The sequence below is a fragment of the Globicephala melas genome, chromosome 11, assembly GCF_963455315.2.
Source record: "Globicephala melas chromosome 11, mGloMel1.2, whole genome shotgun sequence".
Classification (NCBI taxonomy): domain Eukaryota; kingdom Metazoa; phylum Chordata; class Mammalia; order Artiodactyla; family Delphinidae; genus Globicephala; species Globicephala melas.
In genome coordinates this window covers 42,620,571-42,645,118 of record NC_083324.2, presented here as the reverse complement: position 1 = coordinate 42,645,118, position 24,548 = coordinate 42,620,571, and the positions used below count along the sequence as shown (strand labels likewise).

Below are 24,548 nucleotides of genomic sequence, written 5' to 3'. Positions count from 1 at the left end.
GGGTCTGCGCGCGTCTGTCCGTGTCCGCGTGGGCCGCTTTCTGTGGCGGGGCGGCCCCGGGTCAGCGCGGGGGTGTGCGCCCCAGCGGGTGCCCAGGGCTTCACCCTCAGAATGGGCGGAGCGCCACGTGCGGAGCCCCGGGCGCGTTGCTCTGGGGCGGAGCCAGCCCGGGGCCCCAAGCCCCAGGCCGATCCCAGGCGGGGCCCGCCCCCGACCCCGCCCCCAGCACGAGCCCGCGCCGCCTGCGGAGCCCAGGCGCCCGAGTCCAGCCGCGGAGCCGAGACGACGGCGGCGGCGCCCGTGGGATGCGGGGATCGCGCCCCCGGGGCCGCTGAGCCTGCGCCCAGTGCCCTGAGCCCCGCGCCGAGCCGAGTCCGCGCCGAGCCTCAGCCGCCCATTCCGGGGCCCCGGCCGGGGGACCAGCAGGTGAGCGAGCACACACGCGCTCGGCGGCCCCGGCCCGGCCGGAACCCCCTCTGCCTGCCGCCGCCCAACTTTCCTCCCCGAGGGTTAGAGCTTCCAACCGCTGCGCGCCCCCTCCCCTGCCCCGAGTCCGCAGGCAGGCTCCCTCCCCCATCTTTGCCCCCGAGGGTGGGAAGGGGAGAAGAAGGGGCGCAGAGCAGCCTGGCTGGAGGGAATCCCCGGGAGCGGGGGGCGTCTGCTAATCGGCGCACGCCCCCTCCCCTTCCCTTTCCTTCCGGGTTTCCCAATGCGCTGTCGAGGGCCGGGGGAGGGGGAGCTGCGGCTCCGGCTTCCCGGCCGATCCTGGCGCAAGCTCGGGGAGGGTCTGGGATTGGCACCCGGCTTCCGGAGGCCAGAGACCCCAAGGTCAGAACAGCGACTAGGCGCGTAGAGAGTGGGGGAACTGACCGAGAAGGGCTGGGAATGGAGGAAGGGGCTATGCCCCCCCTTTCTCTGGGCCCCGCGGAGCAGTCCGCTGGGGGTGTCCTCTCTGGGGTGAGATCTCTGCCGGTCCTGACCGGGGACAGATCTATGTGCACCCTGACGGGGGAGAGATCTATGTTGTGTGCCCTATCTCTGCGCGTTCCGACCGTAAAGAGATCTCTGTGCCCTCTTGACGCCCTAATGGGGACACATCTGGTCTCTGTGAGCCCTGAAGTGGAGAGATCTCCGTGTGCCCTCAACGGGGGAGATATCTGTGCTCTGGGATGGGGAGAGTTCTTTGCCCTCCTAGCTCTGACCCGGGAGGCCGGAGGCCAGGCCGTTTTCTACTTGTTTTTTGATCGTCTTTGTTGGTGCCCTGGAAGGAAGTAGAGGTGCCTAGCCTTGTGGGGGATGGAGGTGTGGAGAGTGCTGGTGGTGGTGGGGTGCTGGGCACAAGGCCCTGGCCTTAGGCCCGCCTTGCAACCACCTGTTGGAGGCCAGTGCACAGCCCCGAATCAGGAGGCCGTGGCCGAGGTTGTGGCAGGAGTCGATCTTCTCTCCTTAGTGCTCTGAGACCAGTGTGGGTGACGGGATCAGTTTCCTCCTGGGGTTCTGGGCTGCCATTCCATTTCCCCACCTCTCTCCTCCCATCCTGCTGAGAACGCAGGCGCCTCCACTGGGAGGCTAGACTGCCCGGTAGAGACAGGCACTCCACATGACCCCATCGTGCCTGCCACAGCACATCTGCTCTCTCCCCGATTCCCTTCAGGATCCAGAGGGGCCCTGAGCGGCAGAGGCCCAGGTCATCAGGAGGCCAGGCCCCTGCTGCTGACCTCAGCCTCTCACAGTTAGAATTGGGCAGGTGCATGTGAGTGGGTGGTAATGGAGCTGGAAGGTGGAATGAGGCTGGCACGGGCTGATAGCTCAAGCCCTGCTGCAGTCACAGGAGCGAGGGGAGGGGAAGGTCAGGGAACAGCCAGAGTGCGGAACACAGATTTTACACTAGAGTGTTCAGCCCCATGCTGAAATGAGCCTCAGTAACCCTATCATCACCACCACATCGTGCGGGGGCAGGGGGGAAACTGAGGCTGAGAGTGGGTCAAGGACTAAACCAAGGTCACCTAGAGAGTCAGTGGATTGGGGGCCCCACTCAGGGTGAAGATGCCTTGAGATCTACTTTCTGAGAGCCAAATTGACCTAGGACTGATCACAGAGAATCTGAGCAGAAAGGGATGTGGTCCTGAGGTGCCAAGAACTAGCGTTCAGCCCAGTGTGGCATGGGAAGCTGCTATGCCTTTGGGGTGCTTGGTCCCGACGCGGTGGTGATTGAAGCCCCTCTGGAAAATTTCCAGGATTGACTCGCTCAACATGAAGATGGAGTTCGGAGGAGTGGTAGGAAGTACCAGAGACAACTGGGAGTTGGGGAGAACAAGAGGCTGGTGCTCAGGGATTCCAAGGAGAAGGGAGTCCTGGGGGCAGCCTGGGACAGTGGTAAATGGCAGTCTCTGTTCTGTTCATAGGAGGCTGGTTCCTGCTGACCCTTGGGAAACTTACTGGAAAAGTGTACAACGATAGAGGTGTGTGCCCACAAACCACTCAAAAGAGGAGTGATTGCCTTTGACCAGGAGAGTCAAGGGTATCTATCTAACAAAAATAACTTTCCAGCTGGATTTTGAAGGATGAATAGGAGTTTTCTAGATAGAGAAGGTGCAGTCTAGCCATCAAGACTATCAACGTACAAAAGCACAGAGATGTGAAACAGTACAATCGTTCAGTGACCCGTTGGGTCCCGTGGTGTGAGGAAGAGAAGAGCAAAAGCTAAAGCCAAGGTCACAGTCACGGGGACCCTTGGAGCTCCTCTCAGGAATTGGGAATTTATCCTCAGTAATGGTACTAAAAATAGCTAACATTCACTGAGTGCTTTCTGCCAGCCAGGCACGGCACTAAGCACTTTATAAGACTCATCTCGCTGAATCCTTGAATCAACCCTGGAGGCAGACACCATAATAATGACCAATTTGCAGGTGGTGAAACTGAAAGCCCAGAAAGGTTAAGTAACTTGCTCACTGTCACACATCTACTAAGTAGCGGGACTTCAGTTTGAGCCCAGGTGTCAGTATATCTGCTTTGCACTGTGCTGCCTCTCCAGGGCAGACCATGGATGCCGTACAAAGTTTTTCAGTTGAAGGAGAGGGACAGGCAGGTGATCACAGGTGATACAACCTGTGATATTCCAACTTCCTTCCCTGTTAAGGGATATGGCGCTCTCCCATCCCCAACATCGGTTGCTCACTAAGTGAGATTCACTGCTGCTGTATCACTCGGTGGGGAGTGGGGTGGATGGGCAAGTGGAGTTTGGGTTGGCAAGGTTGATGCAGAACAGAGAAGGTGATGGATGTTTCAGGGTCCTGATCTGAACGTGTAGTGCTTCCAGGGAGATGCTGATATCTAGCAGTCAGTTGGAGGGAAGGGTCCAGGGTCCAGGAGGGAGATCTGGGCTGGAGGTAGGAACTTGGAATCATCCGCAGAGGCTGGTTGTTGGAGCCATGGCAGTGAATTAGATTTTCCAGTGAGAATGCAGACCAGTGGTTCTCAACCCTGGCGATATTAGCATCACTTGGAAAGTTTTTTTTTTTTAATTAATTAATTAATTAATTAAATTTATTTATTTTTGGCTGTGCTGGGTCCTTGTTGCTGCGCGCGGGCTTTCTCTAGTTGCGGAGAGCAGGGGCCACTCTTTGTTGCGGTGCTTGGGCTTCTCATTGCGGTGGCTTGTCTTGTTGCAGAGCACAGGCTGCAGGCGCCCAGGGAAAGCTTTTTAAACAAAACCAACCTATGCCCAGACTCCACCCCCAGACATTCTAATTCATTTGACTCTGAGGTGAGGCCCAGGCATCAGTAGTCTTGAAAGCACCCAGGTGATCCTAATGTGGAGAAGAGGGTGGGAGAGAAGAGAGTTCAGTCTGGAGCCCTGAGGCACTCCAACACTTGAGGCTGGAGAAGTCTGCAACGGAGGCTGGGAAGGAGCAGTCAGAGAGGTAGGAGGACAGCCAGCAGTGGGAGGTGTCACAGAAAGCACAGAGGGCGCGCGTCCCGGAAGTCTCCTGTCTGTGCTGGGAGAGTTAAGAAGATACGTTTTGAGAAGTTCATGGGAAGATGAAAAAGAATGCATAATTTAAAAATGAGTGTCCATTAGACTGAGCGACCGTGAGGGTGCTGGTGACCTTAACAACAGAAATTTTCCTCTTGGCACCCACAGAATGTGGTGCTGGGTAGAGATGGATTTTGATGAATGAATGAATGAATGAATGAATTGGTGAGAATGGAATCCAGTTTGGAGTGGGTTGAGGAGTGAGCAGAAGGTGAGGATGTGGAGAGAGCATGTGTAGACAGCTTTTCCAAAGAGTTTGATGGTTTAAGAGCGAAGAGAGAGATAGAGGGGAGCTGGGGGGAGGGTGGGGTCGAGGGAGGGCTGTAGGAAGAGCCCGGAGTGGACACTGTAGGCGTGTGCGTCCGTGCCGTGCGTCCATGAGCGTGAGATTGTGGGGAAGATGCTTTCCTTCACAGGGAGGGCCAGAGATCTGTGAGTTGAAAGTGTGCCCGTGGGGTCTCAGTTGCTCTGGTTTGTCCAGTGGGCCGGTCAGGAAGGCCTGGGGTGAAATGACTCTTCCTATGAAGCTCTGAGAGGATGATTTTGATGGCAGGAGCTGTGACTCCTGCTGGGGGCAGGGAGTAGGAAGGAGAGGGAGATTTGCTCTGAGGAGAGAAAAGTGTTCCAGAAAGCCAGTGTCTGAGGATAAGATGAGGTCGTCTAGAGCAGGTTTCCAGGAGTAGAGGGCCTGGGCTAAAAGTCCTGTGGCTAAATCCACAAAGGAGACAGAGAAGAGAAGGTGAAGCCAGGGGCAGCCTGTGGAGAGAGGCTGGACGATGCAGGGAGGGGTCACAGGGGTGGTGAGGCTTCGAAGTGAGCCCAGGAGTTGATGCCCACTGCCCTCTGCTAGCCCAGACTAACCTGCAGCAGAGGTCTGAGGCTGAGTTCAGCCTCAGGTGGTCGGAGAGAGCCTGGACAGGGCATCCAGCACCTAATCTCTGTCATGGAACATTCTAGAAGCTGTACAATTCAGATACAATAACTGCTCTCATGAAGTTTACATACTGTTGGGAAAGACAGTCTGGGTACCATGAAACAATTAAATACAGAAGATAATTTTAGATTGTGACCGGTGCTATGAAGGAAATAAAACAGGATGATGTGATGGAGAGATGGGAGTGACGCTAGACTGGCTGGTCATGGAAGGCATCTTGAAGGAGGAGACTAAACTGAGACCTGAATAGCAAGAAAGAAGCAATCCTGAGGAGATCTGGGGCAAGAATGTCTTGTAAAGAGGGGAATGCCAGTACAAAGGCCCTGAGGCAGGGCCAAGCTCCTGAACAGGGTTGGCTGCTGTGCTGGAGCAAAGGGACTGGGGTGGAGATGGAGAGGTCCCTTGCCTCCATTCCACCTCCCCCCCCCCTCAGTCGTTAGCCCCTTCAGACTGCCCCTTTGCTTATGCACGGCTTACACCACTCACCTCGGGCTGCCAGCGGTTCCTGAGGGTGACACTATATTTAGACCCTTCTCTCTGTGGTCCTGGAACATCCTGTGTATTTTTAAGATGATCAATATGGGATGGGTGCTATTTATAGAGACCCCAAGTGAATTCCTGGGACCTGGAGCCCTCAGATAGTGGAGGAAATCCAGGACCGGGCTTTTCTGGGGCAGCCACTGCATCTGGCAGAGCATTGGAGACATCTGATTCACGGACTCTGAAACTCGTATCACCTCCCTTGCCAGGCCTGCTTCATCCCATCCCTGCAGAGTTACCACAGCCGTGGGCTGGGGAGCTTGGATGCCCATAGTCCACCCATCTCCAGCTCTGTTTCCTGGAGGGGTATCCAGTGTGCCCCAAGCCCAACAGAAAACTTCATTGTGATTGTTGAAACCAGAGTCTGATGGGACAGTTTGTCAATCTTTTGTTCATTCCTCACTCTGTTTACTGGCAGAAGAGGACTCTCAGAGCTTCCCAGGTTTACCCCACTGGCCAGAAAGAGGTCTGCCCAGGAGTAAATGTGAGGTTGGCATTGGAAGCTTAGCCTTCCCAGTGGGAGGTCAGTGTGGCCCAGAGCAGCCAGGGAAGGCTGCCTGGAGGAGGTGGGATTGGAGCCCAGCCATGGAAGATGCACAGCATTTGGAGAGGTAAAAGGGATCAGATCAAGTTTTCAGGCCTGTTTTCGGAAGAATGTTTATGTTCCAAGGCTGGAGTTCTTTCTCTTTCTCTCCCCTTCAGTTTTTCTTCTGATTAAATCTCCCAGGGAGACAGTGGAAAGTCACGTCCCCACAGAGGTATTAGCTGAGTTGAAAGACAAAGCTGCTCTCACGGAGTCTGTGTGGGCCCGAGAAGATGCCTCACCCCCTTGGAGATCCCGCTGTTGTCATCTGCAAGGGCTTTCACTCCCCTCCTTACAGCCCTGAGAGGCCAAGGGCTGGTACTTGTCACCCCATAGGCTCAAGGTCACACAGGCATGCAAGTGGCACTAAGCCCAGAGCCAGTGACTCCCTGCCCCACCCAGGCCTTGCCCAGGTATTCCCAGTGCTTTCTGGGAATGGATCTTGAAGAGTAGAAAGGCTCTTCGTGGCATCAGGAGGGTGGTAAACACCTTTCTGGCGGGTATTGATTCCTTGAAGGCCTGTGTGAAGGAAGGACCTGGCTCAAGAGGCAGTTCTCAGAGAGACAGCAGAGCAGGAAGGGTAATCTGGCTTGAAATACCAACTCAGTTCTCAGGCTACCTTAGCATCCCTCCATCCAGGCTGGCCTGGGAGGTGCCCCGGGAGGATCTAAGATGAGGGGCAGGGGGAGATCAGACCATGGGAGGGACCAGCCCAGCCCAATCAATACCTCCTGCCTGGCCATCAAAGTCCCAGCCTCATCGACCTGGACCGATAGCCCAGAAGTGGTCCAAAGAGCCCCTCAGAGCCCAGGTGCCCTCCCTCTGCTGCCTGCCTCTGGGGCTTTTCCTCGGAAGAATACCAGCCCTGGGTCCATTCCCTGCTGGGCCCAGGGCCCCACCCAAGGGACACCCTACTGGTGTGTGGGTGCAGGGAGGCTGAGCGACAGAGGCCTGCTCACCACGGCCAGACTTGAGCAGAAGACACAGGAGCTCAACCGGCCATTTGCGGCGCCGACCCTGCCACCTTGCTGGGTCACAAGCAGCACAGACTGCCAGTGAAATAAAGCGACAGCTAGTTGATAACAAAACTGGAAACGTAGGGAAAGCCCCCACTCACTTGCTGGGCCTGGGTGCTTATTAGGTGTGTAATTGCTGAGCTTCCATTTCAGGAAATGTCTGAGAGAAGGAGAGAAAAAAACTCCCTAAGGATCCCCTGGGGCCGCCTGTCCCCGGAGACTGCTGCACTTCTGGTCCCTTCCAGCCCTCGAGTTTTATGATTGAATCAAGGACTTGTCCCCAGATGGTTCACTTGTCTTCCCAGTGTATTGCACAAGTAACTTAAATGGCACTCACCGACAAATAAAAAGTAAAATTCTCAAAAGCATTATGTTAAGTAAGGACAGCTGACACACAAGAGCCCATACGGTGTGATTCCATGTATAAGAAGTTCCAGAACAGGCAAAACTAATCTATGGTGATAGAAGTCAGAAAAGTTGACTGGAAAGGGACAGTGGGGAACCGTCTTAATTGGCGTAGTAGTTACACAGGCGTATACATTTATTAAAACTCATCCAGCTGTACACCTAAAATCTGCATTTTCTTGTATATGTATTATACCTCAATTTAAAAGAGTATCAAGGCACAAGGGTTGCACATTTGGCTATATGGTGTCATGACACTTCTGCCGTGTGGACTTTGTGGATTAGTGGATTGGCTTATCCCTCTGGAGGTAAATGACCCTGTAGCATAGGGTTCCTAGGTTTCTCTGGGCGCATTTCTGTCTCCTTCAGTGCATGCAGTAGGTGGCCCCAAAATGCCTAGATTGCCGTGCGTCTGTGCAGTTCCACTGCGGAACCTTTTTTCAGCCCAGATGGAGAAAGTGAGTTGGAAGGAACTGGGCTGGAGAGAGACGGGATGCTGACTGCTGTCTCAGAGGCACCTCTGTTCCAGGAGGGTGTTTCCTGGGCCACAAGTGATCACCTTTCTGGCCCGATTGTATGTATTGTGTGGGTGTAGCTCTACAGGGTCTGGGGCAGAAGTGCCCCAGGCTGACTGAGCCAGCTCTTCAACTTCTGGGCTCTGTGGTCTCGGAATAGTAGATCATCCAGGTCTCCACCCAGGAGACCCAGGGCCCCAGCAGCTCTGACAGCTCAGAGCTGCTCAGCACATTATAGCTCCCTTAGTCATGGAGTGGTACAGGGTGTTCGGAGGAAGACTCGGGCTTGGGGGAAGTGGGTGCTGTGTGCCCGGTGGAAGGGGCCCTACATGACCTGGGGAGTTTGTGTTTCCCCTGGCCTGGCACCAAAACACCACTGAACACTCAGATGAGATAATGGGATGAACTGGCACTTCCCAGCCCCCAGGTCCCCATCCTTAAATGGGGAAGGGGGATGAAAAGGCAGGAAGGAGGCTTGGGCTGAGTTCAGGGCTCAGGTCAAAAGTGCCCCTCCCTCCATACAGCTCTTCCATCAGCTCCCAGTCCAGAAGGGGGCCTGGTCTCAGGGACCCCCTTTTCATCCCTGCCTGGAGAATCACTTCAGCAGAGCAAGAGGGTGAGGTTTTACTGTCAGCTGAATTAGCCTCGGCTTCAGCCTGACTGTTGGAATAAATGAGATGCAAATGCATGTAAATGAGGGCATCCCCGGCTTCTGGGGTGGGTGTGTTCACCTCTGGGAGGGATGGGGATGATTCTGCAGGACTTCCCGAGACTGCTGGGGGCTGGGATGGCAGCTAGAGAAGGAAAGCCCCTTCACGATGCCTCGCCCCCTTCCCGAGGACTGGGGTCCAGACTGGACAGGGTTAATGCCTGTGCAGCCTCAAAGGAGAGGAGCCTGCAGGGAGCCGGTTAGCTGAGGCCCTGCCCGCACAGGGATGTGCCAGTGTGCCTTTGATCTGGGAGCAGGGACCTGAATGCATAGGCCACGGGCACCAGCTGGCACCCCCGCTGAGCCTTTGTCCAAGTGGTTACCCCGGGAGAGCCAGGACTGTGCATATAATTGCCTGGGCAGGAGGGATGGCCTGAAACACACTGTCGACTCCTCCCCTTCCCCTCACCCCCTACCATCCCAACCTGTGGGATCCCCGCCCTCCAACCCTCCTTCCACCCATCCCCACCTTCCAGCCCTCCTCCCCTCCGTTTTCTGCTCCCTCCCCTCCCCCACCCCCAGGCTAGCCTGAGGCCCAGCCCCAAAGCAGGTGGAGTTCTGTAAGGGTTTAGGGCCCCGTGGCTGGAACTCTACGACAGTGCCATCCAATAGAGATATAATTTGAGTTACAAATGCAAGTCACATATGCAATTTAAAATTTTCTACTAGCTGCATTTTAAAAAGTAAAAAGAAACAGGTGAAATTAATTTTAATATGTTTTATTTCACCCAGTACATATATCCAAAATATGAGCAGTTTAAATTTTAATCGATATTTAAAAGTTAATAGTGAAATAGGTGACATTCTTGATCATGCTAAGCCTTCTAAACCAGTGTGGATGTAACACAGCACATCTGGATGGGCACTAGCCGCCTGCCAGGTGCTTGCTAGCCACAGGTGCAGAGTGGCTTTCCTATGGGACTGGGCAGCTCTATCTGGTGTGGAGAGCTGGAGAGACAAGGGCAGAAACTGGCTAGGTCTCCCTGGGACCATCTGGCCACACAGGCTGCGAAGAGGGAGGGCCAGCCTCAGAGGAGGCTGATGGGCCGGCTCTTAGCTTTGGAGCGAGGATCACAGACATACTCAGCCCAGGTAGGCAGGCCACAGATAGCCCTGACCCTTCCTCCCTGCTCTCCATGTCCTCAGAGGTGGGAGGCAATGTCGTGCAGTGGTTAGGCTTAAGGCCTGGCTTCAGACAGACTGAAGCATCAGATTTCCCATGTGTACCATGGGGATAATAACGTCCCCTCTTCCTAGGATTGTTATAAGGATGGAATAAGCGCAGTCCCAGGCACATAACGAGCAAGTGATGCTGCTGGGATGACCCACCCCAGCTCATGGTTGAGGAAACTGAGGTCCAGAAAGGGGGGAGGGAGAGTGGTAAGTGTGACCTTGTCCCAAGGTCACAGTGTGGGTTAGTGGCTGGGCAGTAGGAAGGTTAATCTGGCACTCATTCATTCATGCGTTCATTCCTTCATTCACCAGGCCCTTATAGGCACCTCTCTGAGGCCAGACTGTGCTTTGGGAGCTCAGGACACAGCCAGAGGGAGAGGCAGATGTGGAAGCAAATTACTCTACCCTGTGATGAAGCCAGTATAGGAACGCAGTGTGCCAGGAACGCAGAGAAGGGAAGGGCCAGCCAGGCGGGGAGGACTGGTGTGGGCAGCGACAAGGTTTTTCAGAGAAGGGTCTTCTGAGCTGGATTTCTTAGGAGAAAAAGAATGGCAACAATAGCCACAATGATTATAGCAAATGACACTCATTGAACACTTTCTGTGTGCTGAGCATGTGCAAGTATTAATACACTTATGCCTCAGAACAGCCCTGTGAAATAGGTACTATTATTAACCCCATTTTACCTATGAGAAAACTGAGGTAGACAACCATCAGTTAACTTGCCCAAGAACATACAAGTGGCCAGGACCCAGGTTCACACAGGCAGTCTTGCTTCCAAGCCATAGCCCTAACCATGCCCCTATCCCGCATAGGACTAGGAAGTCTTCCAGAGATAAGAGGGGTGAGCAGACCCGGTCACAGGGCTGGGTTCTCTGGCCCAGGGCATTTCCTCATTGCCAACCTCAACAAGACCGAGTAGAAATTTCCTTAAAAGCTACCATACTCTCCTTGCTGATGACTTTTCCCCCTTTCTTGTCATCACACCTGTTGATTTGGGACCCATCACTTAGGGAAGGAAAGTATTCTAAGAAGTCATTTGTAGGGCCATGCACACAGTGGGTGCTGATTAAATGTTCACTGAGTCATCAAAATGAGTCTATGGGTTGAGGTGTTGATTAGTTTCAGCGGGTTCTCAAGGGAGACATGAAGTGGCTCCTGATACTCCTCACACCTGTGGGGAGTGAGCCCCTGCTTCAGGGCCACCCACACCTTCTCCCTGAGCCCTCAGGACTGAGGGGCAGTGGAAGGGCACAGGTGGAACTAGTGCCCAGGGTTGTGGGTGCTCCAGCCCGAGGTCACCTGGACTGCAGGGCGGGAAGGAGGCGCCCAGAGCAGAGGAAGCCAGCAGAGATTTTCTAGGAAGCCAGGGAATCACTTCCACAGAGCTCTTTGAATAAATTTACATGGCAAAGAATATTCTTTGCCTGTTGCGTTCCAGAGGCTCCGATTCCAAGGCGAGCAGAATGCCAGAAGTGACTCAGGAACTGCCTTCAGGAGCCGGGAGGGGAGTGAGCAGGAAGGGGCTGCGAGGAGGGGTTAGGCTGGAGTCTGGTCCCTCCTCACCCCAGGGACGGCCAACTGGCCTGGTTTGTCCAGGACTGAAGGGCATCTGGGATGCAGGAATTTTAGTGCTAAAACCAGGGAAGTCCTGCGCATCCCTCCTCCACCCCAGCACTGCATGGCTGCACTGCAGGCTGCCGGGCTGTCGTGTCCTGTGTCACGGCATTGTAACCACCATTGACTGAGCACCAGCTGTGTGCCCTGTGCATTCAGGAAATCGTCTTTCAGGAGGAGACAAGAAGATGAGACAGTCTGGGGCGGTCCAGTTTCTGGTGTGAACAGTCCATATTCTCCCCCCACAGCATCTCCGCCCTGATGGGAATTCCCACACCTACAGGCCAGCGACTCAGAGGAGGGGGGACCCAGCCTTGCCCTAAGATGAGGTTTCCAAGATGTTTGGGGAGACCAGACCCACGCTAACAAGTGTCAGAGAGCAGCCGAGGCCAGGAAGAGATCCAGGGCTGGATGTGGGGCTCAGCCTCCTGACCCAAAGGAGGGAGGTCAGTGTGGGTGGGCAATCAGAGAGGGCGTCCTGGAGGAGGTGGTGTAGCGAGGGGAGCATGAGGTGGCTCTGCCGTTGCACAGGGCATGGATAGTGTTTGGCAATGTCTGAACTAGGAAGTGGTGGGAGCTGCACATGGTGGGTGGAGGGAAAGAGGGAGGAGGCCGGTGGCAATGGGATCAGACTGGTCCCAGCTGGGGCCAGGAGGCCCATCCCATGGCCGTGGCCTTGGGGATGGAGGCCTGATTTTTGGTGGAGCTAGGGAATTGTGGCCAGTGTCAGAGGAAACGGTGTCAGGAGGAGCCAGTTTGAAAAGGAGGGTTCACAGTTTGCTCCCAGTGACTCTCAGGAGCCAGCAGAACTGAGGGAGAGATGCACCCAGTAACAGAAGCTGATGAACTTGAGACAAGATGGAGTAGGGGGTCCCTAGAGCTCAGGGGACACCGATAGGACGGGGGAAACTGGCCCAAGAAGAGGGATCATCAGGAAGAAGCTGTCCCAGCCTGGGGAGCAGGTGTAGGGCTGGTACAGATGGAGAAGCTGGTGAAGGTGAAGTTGGTGCAGGTGGAGAAGCTGCTACAGGTGGAGAGACTGTTGCAGGTGGAGAAGCTGGTGCAGGTGGAGAAGCTGGTGCAGGTGGAAAAGCTGGTACAGATGGAGAGACTGTTGCTGGTGGAGAAGCTGGTGCAGGTGGAGAGGCTGTCCTGCGTGAGGGTGAGAGTCATGGGGTGCCGGCATCTAGAAGAGTATGATCTTTGTGTGATCTTTGAGTCAAATCTCGTCCAGGCTCCCCTACGTGATGGAGCTGTGTGAGATAGAGGCTCCTTGCACTTCCCCAGCCAGAAGTGGGTCTTCCCTGCAGAGCTGGGGGCCTGCCCTCCCAGGCCTGAGGGGTATGGCTGGGCCTGAGCCTGGAGTGTCCTCAGGTCTACCCCGATCTCTCCTTACCCTGGCATCACCAGAAAGCTTGCAGCCAGGGCTCAGCCAGTCTCAGCCTCAACAGGGCATGGGCCCTGAGCTGCTGAAGGAAGGGCAGGGCCAGAGCCAGGTGCAGGCAGTGGGAGAACAAGGGAGAAAACAGATCCCACCCACTCACAGTGAGCCATCTGTGGGGACCCAGAGACAGAGGACACTCTTGGCAGGTTTACCTTGGAACCTGAAGCTGCCTGGCTGCTGGGGAGCAGGGAACTTCATCTGGAATCTGGTTTCACAAACTGCCGAGTCCCAGGGGTTCTGGTGCCCTGCTGGAGGCCAGCTGGGGCAAGACCCTTCCGAGGACCCGGGGCCCTGTCATTGGGGCTTCGTTATTACTATATTAATTAATAATATCTAATAAGTGTTGTAATTTTGAAGTAGCCATGGCATTAATGCTATTTGAGATACTACAGCCCCTGTAATGGAACAGAGAAATAGCTGCATTTCTATTGGTCACAGGTATCGCTAACACTTCCATCTTGCTGCCTGCATTCGTAATGGAAGGAAATGTTAAAGTTCAGATAGAGGTTAATGAGAACGAGATGCAGTTCCCCCCAGATTTTTTCCCCATCACTCCAAGAGGTCTGTTAGGTTCCTCTGAGCTGCAGAGGCAAACAAAGCTAGTCTCCTGACTGTTAGCAGTCGGGAGAGTGGTTATCCAGTTGCTGACTAGAGGGGAACCCTAGTCAGAGGGACTGGAAATTATCCATTTCTTGACCTGGGCGCTAGTGACTGGGCGAGTTCAGTCTGTGGAAATTCATCCACCTGTGTGTACACTTAGGATTTGGGCACCAATCTGTATGAACAGTTGACTTCAATACAAATTTTAAAAGCACCTTTACCAGAACAGATGTATATGCAGGTGCAAGCTTGCGTGCACACGCACACACACACATGCACGCACACACACCACACACATACACACACCACCACCACACACACACACACACGCCGCTATGTACCAGGGGCCCTAGGTCCATGGGTGTCCACGTGTCTCCAGAACGCTCGCAGGCATGTGGACACAGATGGATACAGTGAGACAGAGAACACTATTTTTAGGAAATAATTCCAAGTAAACGAGGAGACTTCTTGATTTACAGGACTAGTGATGGCTCACAGTGGAGAGGATTGCCCTGCAAGGAAGGGGCTGCTGTCATCCAGGCTGCCTTGTTTTTTAATAAAAAGAATAATGACTTTATTGTTTTTGAAAAATAATATAAGATCATCATAAATAATTCAAAACTGAAGAAAAGCACGAAGAAGAAAGTTTAAAATTACCTAAACTTCCACCAGCCGAGGAAAAAACGTCACCATTCATGTTTGGTGGCGAGTATTACGGACGCCTCTCTTTATTCATGCAAAGATGGAGTTAGACAGGGACAGGCTTTTATTAAATAGGGATCTACTCCTTCACCTGCTGTTTTCAACAAAGATGTTCCTTTAACTTTACTGGAGTGAACCAGAAGAACAAGAGGCTGAAGGATGGGGTGGTTCTGACAGTGTCTGTCCCGGGACCTCTCTCCTCTGGCTTCCCTTCACACATTCCGTGCTGCATCTCCCTGCGGACCAGAGGCGGCCTTTTGAGACCCGGCTGTGTTGTGTTTGCTCACTGTTTACCTGTTACCTGGCCAGGTGCCTACTTCACGGTGATTGGAGCCTGGGCCCTTGGCGGGGTGTGTGCAGGGGTCGGGGTGGCAGCCACTCATTGGGGTCATTGGTGACATGTGTCCCAGGAGTCAGATCAAGGCAGAGCTTGTCTTTGACAGAAAGGGATTCTGTCTTGGCAGAGATCTCCAACAGGTGCCCGGCCCTGCCCGGGTTTGTTGTGGTAATTAGTGACACGGCCTCCCCCTCCTAGTGGCAGTGGCGTCCCAGTCAGGAGCTACGCCGACCACATCCTGTTTTGGTGGGGCAGTCGGGTACACATTCTCCGGCCTCCGTGTCAGAGTCAGAGCCTGTTCACACCAGGTCCTGGATCATCTGAGGCCACCGGGGGCCACATTCTCCCTGTTTGGCGTCACATGCAGCTGCTGGCTGGACGTCCTAGCGGAAGTGCGGTCACCATGTTCTGGTTCTGCTATTACTCGAGATGGGCCCTGGTTTGTTCAGACTCAGGAGGAGGGGAGTGAGGAGTCTGGGATGCTCCATCAGCGTTTTCCATCTCTGGAAGGATGCCTCACTCTGGGGATTTCTTTGAGATCCTCTCAGGGGGCTCTGTGGCAGCTGTGTACACAGCTCTGCGGTGCCAACATCTGGATGGCAGCTGCCAGGTTGTTACCCAGCTGTTGCCAAAAGCCTGCAGGACTTGCCTGGGCCTCGGTGAGCAGATCCAGATACCCCCTCAGTGGCCAGATGTTGGAACCTCCATGCCCCAGGTGAAGTCTGGGCACCCTCCCCCACGCAGGTGCGTGGTGCTATGGGAAGACCAGACAGACTGTCCTCCACCCTCTGGTCCCACCACTCAGGCCGAGGATCTGCCTGAAAAAGAAGCCCAGGGTTGGGACGTTGGCCCAGGAGGGCTCTGATCACCCTCCTAGGGTCCCAGGGTTTCCTGTAGAAGAGACAAGCTGAGAGGAAGGGCAGCAGTGGGTATCTTCTAACGCCCTTGCCCCTCATCTACGTATTCGTCATTCATTCCATCCTTCATTTGTTCAGGACCAGCCTGGCCAGAGATCTGAAATAAAAAGGTGACAGGCCCCCTCCCTGCCCCATGGAGTGTCCCCTTCAGCCCAGGGTGTGTCGGGATCAGTTGTGAGAAGTGTCTCAGAGTGGGCTTGGTTAAGGAACCAACAGGTGTGAGTGTGCCCTTTTATATCAAGTGGGGTAGAATGAAGGGTCCCCGATGACCCAGTCACTCGTGCCTACTTGCATTCAAACGTGCTCGTTGAGATGGGAAAGGGAGGAACGACCCTCCTGCAGGTCCCCATGCATTCCCTGGAGCCTGGAGGGCTCTGGGTTTGCCCAGGCCGGCATCCGCCAAGTGTGCCTGTGGAGAGGTGGGGAGCATCTTTGCCAAGGTGCTGGTCCTTGCCTCCACCAGCCCAGCCACTCCCCCCAGGTCTGGCCACCCTGACCCCTGGCCGTGGGCACAGCATCAGCCCCATGTCTGTGTCTTTCAGCTTCCCTGCAGGTAGCGTGAGGACAGCCTGTGCCCCAGAAGCAGGATGAGAAGATGGCAGACTTCCTGTTACCTCGGGTCACCAGCAGCTTCCGCAGGTTCACCCGGGAGTCTCTGGCGGCCATTGAGAAGCGCATGGCAGAGAAGCAGGCCCGAGGTTCGGCCGCCTCGCAGGAGAGCCGAGACGGGCTGCCCGAGGAGGAGGTTCCCCAGCCCCAGCTGGACCTGCAGGCCTCCAAAAAGCTGCCGGATCTCTATGGCAACCCACCCCAAGAGCTCATTGGGGAGCCCCTGGAGGACCTGGACCCCTTCTATAGCACCCAAAAGGTGACTGCTGCCCACCCCCCACCCCCACCTCCCTGCAGCATCCCTGTCAGCACAGCAGACAGCGAGAGGGCCTCACCTGCATACGGGGGCTCTGTTTGGGGTTGGCTTCCCTGGGCCTTGGGAGAGTGAGTCATTAGTGATCTATATTCCCATCACCTTAATGTTAGAGTTCCAGAATAAAAGGCCAGAATTATGCAGCCTGAGATGGTTTGGTGCTATGAAAGAAAGAGCAGGCAGCCACACTTGAAATCTTGCCTCCCTGTGGAGTATCTACTTTGGGAATCATCTGTGGTTAGATTATTCTCACCCCTGGAGGACTCCTCCCGGTCCCGTGGTATGTGTGAATTGGAGTCGGGCCCTGAGTCCAATTTGGGCCCCAGAGCACAGCATGTGATCCCTCTCCTAACCAGAGACAGCATGTAGCCCCCATCCCCCACCCCACGGAATTTGCTAGGCACTGGCTGTGTAATGACAGCTCAGGCTGGGGGCCACGGCAGCAGCATCCTGGGCCTTGTGGGCTGGTGATGGGACCTTGATGGCCAGTGGGAAATCTGAGAGGGGTAGGGAGGGGTGGTCCTGCCATTGTCCCTCCTGAGTGTAGGGAGAGGAAGGGGCTTTTGTCCACTAGGGCAGGGTAACCCAGGCTTCCTCAGGTGTGGATTTCTGCCCAGGAGGTCAGTTCCCCCGTCTGGGTCCCCTGCCCGGCCTCACCTCTCAAGACCGTGTGCTCAGCCCTGCACCCAGCCAGACCACGGGCATGCAGGGCTCCTGCAGAGGCCTGGTACCCACCCCAGCTGCCCACACTTCGGGCCTCACTGCCGGAAGAAGGCGGGTTTGAATTTGGGGGAGGCCTTTCCCCAGAAGGCTGGGTGCCGAGGAGGATGGTTCCTACCCACGTCACTGCAGTTGGTCCAGGGCTGAGGAAGCGCTGAGGAAGTGAATGTGAGCACCTGGCGGGTATGAGTGTTGCGTGTCAGTGTCACCGGGCGTCTGAGTTGTGTGTCACTGTGCAATGAGACTGCATTCAGGAGACCAGGAGTCTGAGGGTGGGAGAGGTGCCAATTGTCTCCGTGTGTACACGCACATGTGAGTGGGTAGGTGGAAGGAAAGCCCACCCAGGCTATATGCACAGGCGGGAGAAGAGACCTTGAACCTGGTCTCGATTCCCCCCAGAGTTCGAGTGACTCAGGCTGGGTTAAGGTGGGGGCCTGGGGCCACGGTTGGGGTCAGAGTTAGACTAGACATTGGGATTAGTCAGGTTGGGTGGGCCTAGGTCCTGGTTGGTCAGAGCTGGAAGTGAGAATTAGGGTCGGGTTAAGGCCGCAGCTGGGGACGAGTCAAGGTTTGAGTGGAGCATCAAAGTGGCGATGGGGTTGAAGTTAGCTGGGACAGGAGGAGTCATGGCACGGGGACCCGGCTGAGAGTAGGCCAGGGCTGGGCTGGGCTTTGGGGAGCTGGTGGCAGTTGAGCCTGGGAGGAGTCAGGGACACTCTCCTGTCCCTGTGATCGGGGACACTTGAGTGGTGGCCCCAGGTAGGATTCTGGTCTCTAACCTCCCGTCTCCCCTTGCTGACCCCCGGTCACACTGCCTGCAGCCCCACCGGGTGATTCAGGCACCACAGCAGAGCTTTCAGTCCTCATCTCTCTGGTCAGCTTTCTCCCCAGCCCCGAGTAAAAAGAACCTTATCTCAACAGCTCAGCCCTTGGAGAAGCACAGCCCCAGGCTATGCCACCTCAGCTGTGCCCGCTGAGCCAGGGCAGGGGGAATGGACTGCTGTCCTCAAGGGTGGCATCTGGCTCAAATGCCCACTCGATGTGCTCGTGGCTCAGCCTCTAGCACCCATTGTCCGCTCAAATGCCCCGTTGACCTGTGTAGATAGAATCTTCTGGAAGCACAGGGAGCGGGTTTACCCTGGGCTGCACATGATCCCCCGAGGAAGACACTAGGTTGTGTCCTCTGGGGTCAGGTGGGGCTGCCATCTGTCTGGACTCCAGGAGACACGGTCCCCGGGAAAGCTTCACTCTCCTGGGCTGGGCTCTGCATTTTCCTCATCCCTACTCTCACCCGTTAGTCCTCCCTGCTGACCCAGCTCCCTTATCAGACCCTCGCTCCTCAGTGGGCCTCATGGGGAAGCACAGAGGGGTCAGAAGGGAGAGGGGAAGGAGGGGGCATCAGCGGGGTCCTGGCCTCCGCTATGATAACAGCTCGGCTAGGATCGTGAAAGGCCTCTTCTGGCTGGGACTGTAATTTTCAAACGAAACTAAATCCACCCAACCTGACAATCCCTTAAACTTGATCTCATCCCACCCCAGCCGTGGGTGACCCAGCAAGGGTCCACTCACCTGTCAAATGTGCCGACTGCCCCTACCCGCCACCTCTCCCTCAGGCCCTCTCCTCTTCCTCTCACCCTACCCTTTCTCCAGAGTTCTAGGGCTCTGAGCCAACAGCTGCCCCCCAAAAGCCTCTGTCCTCCATAAGGGCCTAAGGGCTGCCACCCGACCTAAAGCAGCTCTCCGTCCACAGACCTTCATCGTCCTGAACAAAGGCAAGACCATCTTCCGGTTCAGTGCCACCAACGCCTTGTATGTCCTCAGCCCCTTCCACCCCATCCGGAGAGCGGCCGTGAAGATCCTCGTTCATTCATATCCTTGGCAGTCCGTCCCCGCTGTGTGGGCCCCAAACAGGGCGGGAGAGGGGGGCGGGTGGTGGATGGGGCGTTTAGGGCTGAGGGTGGTGCTGATTGCCGGTCAGTCCTCAGACGAGCACACAGTTTTCACCTGGGAGCAGTTGGACATCAGTCTCTCGGACCCCACCCCGAATCTGCATCTGCATTTTAACAAGATCCCAGGGGATCGTGGACCCATGAAAGTTTGGGAGATTCGGCTCTGATCCTTCAGGAGAGAAATGTCCTAGAAGCTCAGCTACTGAGGATCCCAGAAGAAATGAGGCCGATCAGTGTCCCCTGGTTCTGGTCTTGGCTCCACATGTCCCCTCCCACTGCACCCCCGGGCCTGCACCTCCCCGCCTACCGGCTGGGACCTCAAGCAGGTCCCCGGTGCTCAGCCAAGGAGAAAACGCTTCCCAGTAAAGAGGCCTCTGGTTTATTCACATGCGGGCCTCTTCCAAGGGAGGCATCGCTTGCTTTTTCATTAGGTGTTGACAAAATGTCTGCAGTTTCCGAGTATCTCAAAGAACTCTGGTTAGCGTTAAGTTACATAAACCACAACCTAAAAAATCTTCAGGCTGCGGAGGAGAGCTCTGGGACGGCTGCAGTATGGTAAGGGACGGGTACTGGTCTTTGGGCCCTAGGAGGACCCCATTCGGGTCGAGCATGGGACAGGGAAACGGCTGTTCTCTGGACTTCAGAAAAAGGGCCCTATGCATGGAGCCTCTCGGGGCGGCGGGGCAGGTATCTGGCTGTATACATGGAGCCTCTCGGGGCGGGGGGGCAGGTATCTGGCTGTGGAGTCAGAGGCATCTGTGTTTCACTGTGAGGGCCTGGGCAGCTTTGCTTTAGCTGCAGCTGACTTGCCTGTTAATTGAATCGATGATGCTGGGCTCAGTAGTGTGATGAGCTGTTAGATTGGTGGCTTGGCCCGAGAGCTCCCCAAGGTCCCCCCTCAGTTCCCCCCTCCGGATGGACCTCTTCTGAGGCGAAGGCGAAGGTCTCACCCATTAACCTCTGGTCAGGGCAGGAGGCTTCAGGAAAACAGCTGCTCAGTGGGGGACTGAGTAACAGAGACAGATGCTGACTGCTCGGGGGACATTTCCTGTCCAGGCAGGGATGAGGGATGCTCCTTCCTGGTTCCACTGTCTGCCCACCTGTGCCCCGGTGCCGGATCCCAAACCCAGGGACCAGTCAGAGGGCCCCAGGGACCCGTTTGTTTTCTGCTTGCAGACGCTCTCCAGCCCCCTCCAACTGGCTCCTGCCTTTCTCATGGAGATGCTGAGACACATGTATGTCCAGGGACCACCCCCTGCTCCCAGCCCATGCAGGCCATGGCTGTGGCGTCAGTAGGGTGGTCTCTAGGGTGGGCAGACACTGTGGGGAGAGACTATATTCAGGGGCAGCCTACCATTCACAGCTGCATCCTACTTTATGAGGCAAGGGTGGTCCTGGATTTAATTTTGAGCCATTCTGCAACTGTTCCCAAGCTCCCTGTAGGTGCCAGGCACTTTGCCCGGCACCCTGGAGGTGTCAAGCTGAATAAGACACTGTCCTTGCCCCCTTGGGAATTTTACAGTCCCCTCAGCGTGATTAGACAACCACACGAGGAGTTGTCATTTCTGCCAGCATGTGGGCATAGCCTGGTGAGAGCAGTGCAGCGGGAGGAAAGGCCAGCCTTCTTGCTCTGAGCCTGTCTCCGGCCTCACTCCAAGGGCGTGGCGTCCCCGAAAGCATGCTCCGGCTCCCACCTGGGGCTTCTCCTCCAGGTATGTAACCAACCCAGCTCTGTTTGGTAGCCACTGCAGCCCCTAGGGATGAAGCTGCAGCCCCAGGGCTCCTGCAAAGCTGGGCCATGGGGCAGCTGAGGCCAGGGAGGCGGTAGGGGCAATGCAGTCCCCAGCCTGGCCAGAGGGTCCACCGAGCGGTGGCACTGAGGCTGTGTAGGGCTGGTTCCGCCCGGCAGGACTGGCCCTGAGGTCACTGAGGTGGACCTTGTGTCCCAGGGCAGCTGTCCCAGGGAAGTGGCTCAGCATCTGGGAGGCCCTGTGCTGGGCTCTGAGCAGCTGCCTTGACGCCCACTGCCTGGGGATGGGAGCACACTGCTGGCCTCCAATAGCGCCCCTTAGCGGGCTTGGGGGGCACTGAGGGAGAAGAGGGGCCTGGATTGTGGGGTTTGGGAGCAGCCCCTCTGTGTCCTTGAGTCTTGCCATCAAAGTGTGGTACACCAACCAGCAGCAGCAGTATCACAAGGATCTTAAAGGAATTGCTGAAACTTGGGCCCAGAACCCGCATTTCAGGAAGGTCTCCATGATTTCTGCACACACTGCTCTAAGGCAGTCATTTCCAAATGTCAGTCTGCCAGTGGCACCTGGGAAGTTTGTTAAAAATGCAGATTCCTAGCGCCTTCCAGACCAGAATCACCAGTGTGAGGCCTAGAAATCTACAAGCTCTTCATGCATTTCCCTTTTTTTCAATCAAGATACAGTTCGCATACCATAAAATGTACCATTTAAAGTGTACCATTCAGTGGACTTTAGTATATTCATAAGGTTGTGCAATCATCACCACTTTCTAATTCCAAAACATTTTTGTCACCCCCAAAAGGAACCCCATGCCCATTGGCAGTCACCGTGCGTTTCTAATGCCCACAGATTTCAGGTTTTGAATTAGGAGCTTTCTCTCCATTTACACTTTTTTTTATTGTGGTAGAAAACATGTAACATAAAATTGACCATCTTAATCATTTTTAAGTGTCCAGTATAGTCATATTAACTATAGGCACATTGTTGTGCCATAGATCTCTAGAATTTCTTCATGTTGCAAAACCGAAACTGATTGTTGGCCTACATTTCTATAGCCATTCAAACATCTCAGTCCCCAGTGTGCAAAGTTCTGTGCCAGGCCCTTTGGACAGGGCAGTAGGGGCAAAGACTAACTTACGAGGGGGCAGGAATGCAGTCCCTGCTCTCCAGAAAGAAAGCCCGCTCACTTGCGACAATCCAGGCATTCCCAGTGACATGCTGGTGATCGTGCGATACCTCAGTTCAGCTTTGCTCTGGGCTCCACGCTTGCAGCGTGTCCCTGGGAAGTTGCCTAAAAAGTAAATATGGGCATGTAGAATTTTTTTTTCTGAAGTATTTTTGTTATAATCCTGCAGAATGTGTTCCTGCCAGGATTAAATAAAAGAAACCAACAGAACGCCAAATTCCACTGCAGTCACATTCAGAGAGGCCGCACGTTCATGGCAAGCAGCATTTTGCCTTCCTGGGTGCATAGGATCTGTTCACAAAATCCTCCCACATTCCCTTGGAAGATTCAAATGGGCAATCAAACCACATGTTTGTGTGTGTGTGTGTGTGTGTGTGTGTGTGTGTGTGTGTGTGTGTTAATTTAATAGCACAAATATATGAAAATACCCCGACCATTAATTCCCTTCTCTTTGATGCCTTAGGATCTGAAGACAGGCAGCCCCAGTTTCAGACTTTCCCCACAACCCAGGCTGGCAGTCCTTGCTGGCATTTTAATTATGAGGCTGGGAGTGGGTGTCTGGGGACAATGACACGGCAGGATTGAAGATGTTCAGCTGAACTCAGCCCCGGAGAGCTGGCCTTTGCCTCTGCCCACACATGAAACCAGCTCAATCATCGGCCTGAAACCACCAGGCAGTGCAAACAGGTGTGCCCTGGCCAGGAGTACACTTGACTTATCTCTCTGGTATTGGCTGTGTGCGTGGCTCCATGGGGGACCTAGGGATGCTTGGGCTGAGTCACAGGGACTAAAGGCTCAGTCTAGGTAGGAAAAGATCACATACACAGGAAAGACTGAGAATAATGGAAGGGCTGTCCTCAAGGATAGGAGAGCCAGGCAGGGTTTTGAGCAGTCAGGTGGCAGAGACTAGAGTCTGTGCACCTCACCCTCCATTGCTGTGTCTGGAAAAGCCAAAATTCATTCAGGGAGCACTTGTCTTTTCCCACCGTGTGACCCAGGCCCTGGCTAGCGGGGCTCAGCAGGGCTGTCTACTCTGGTTCTTCCCTAAGTCTTGATGCTAGACCTTGATTCACCTCCGTCTGTGTCCCGCCAAGTCCTCTGGTCCAAGGCGGCCTGTCCGCACTGCTGCTGTCTGCCAAGTGACCTTTTCTCCTCTCTAATGAGAGCTATGAGTGGTGTGTGCACTGAGAGAGGGCTTGGGAGAGGCTTGGCTCCCCAGACAGGGGTCTCCCCAGTTCTGAGCCTCACCAGGACTGACGGCTGGAGGAACCCTAACCAACCTTCAGTGCCTGTCTAAATGCCTCCTCCAGGAAGCCTTCCTGCCCAGCCCAGCCAGAGGCGGGTCTGGTTTCTCATAATACCCTATCTTGGAGCAGTTCAATGGCTAAGAGGCCTCCCTATCTCCCGCACAGAGCCACGCACATGTGCTCACATGAGGTTTGTTCTTAAAAATGACAAATAATTCTGTTCCTCTTCCTGGGTGGCCGTCTGCTCACACTTTACAGAGCCCTTCACCCTGTGGTTTGTACCCACAGTCGTTTTCTGTGACTGCCGTAACAAACTACCACAAACTTCGCCACTTGAAACAACACAGACTTACCACCTTATAGTTCTGGGGGTCAGAAGCCCAAAAAAGTTCTCACTGGGCTAAAAGCAAGGTATCGGCAGGGCTGCAATCATTTCTGGAGGCTCTAGGGGAGAGTCTGTTTTCTAGGTTTTTCTGTTTTCTGAGGGCTACGGGAAATCCTCGGCTCTGGCCCCCTTCCATTTCCGAAGTCAACAGCAGCTGGTGGAGTCTTGCTCTTAGCATCATTACTTTCATATTTCAGGAATCATCTGATCCTCAGTTGGTTTAGCAATGGATCTGTGGGGATGAATAAAGTCTGGTTGAGGGGCTTGTTAACTGCCCAGTGAGGAACGCCTTGGCAGGGAGCTGGGGTGTGAGGAACGGGAATGTGTGTGCGCACATGCGCACGTGTGTAGGGGAGAAGGGCTGCTGAGTTGGGTATCTGATCCTACCCTTGAAAGCTGGAGAGGAACTAGGCCTGGCCGTGGAGACCCTCCCCCGGGCAGAGGGATGCACAGATACCAAGCTGAGGGAGGGACCTCGGTGTCTGGAGAGACACCCTCTGGCCGGGGAGGAATCAAGGTTCCCTGAGGCCCTGGCCGCTGAGCTGAGCAGCTCTGGTTTGAGTATCCAAACCCTGGGGTGTCCCAAAACCTGACCCCTCTCATCTCAGATGAGAAATTGGAGAATTCGTTATATACTGGGGGCCAGGTCTGACATGGTATTGCCTGATACCCTGGATTCCCTAGAAGGAGTGCTGGAGGTGTGGAGGGCATTCACCTAGATTCCTTGAGATATCCCACCTCTCTCTCCAGCTGGGCCACCAAAGTCAGTACCCCAGCTCAGCCCCATCTCCAGTCTGACTGCATGGGGCTCCCCATCGGGCCCGAGGCTGGGCCAAGCCATGGGAAAGGGTGGAACTGTGATG

At 55.0% G+C, this 24,548-nt stretch overlaps 1 protein-coding gene across 1 annotated transcript in view; it reads left to right on the top strand.

Annotated features, from left to right (window-relative positions):
* The first annotated feature begins 277 nt into the window (after positions 1–277).
* SCN5A (sodium voltage-gated channel alpha subunit 5) overlaps positions 278–24,548 on the top strand; it is a 103,877-nt gene continuing 79,606 nt past the window's right edge. Inside the window, exons 1-3 of the mRNA XM_060307430.1 lie at positions 278–426; positions 16,071–16,396; positions 18,921–19,039. Of these exons, the coding sequence (XP_060163413.1) occupies positions 16,124–16,396; positions 18,921–19,039 (392 nt within the window). The 5' untranslated portion in view covers positions 278–426; positions 16,071–16,123. The remainder of the gene's footprint in view (positions 427–16,070; positions 16,397–18,920; positions 19,040–24,548) is intronic.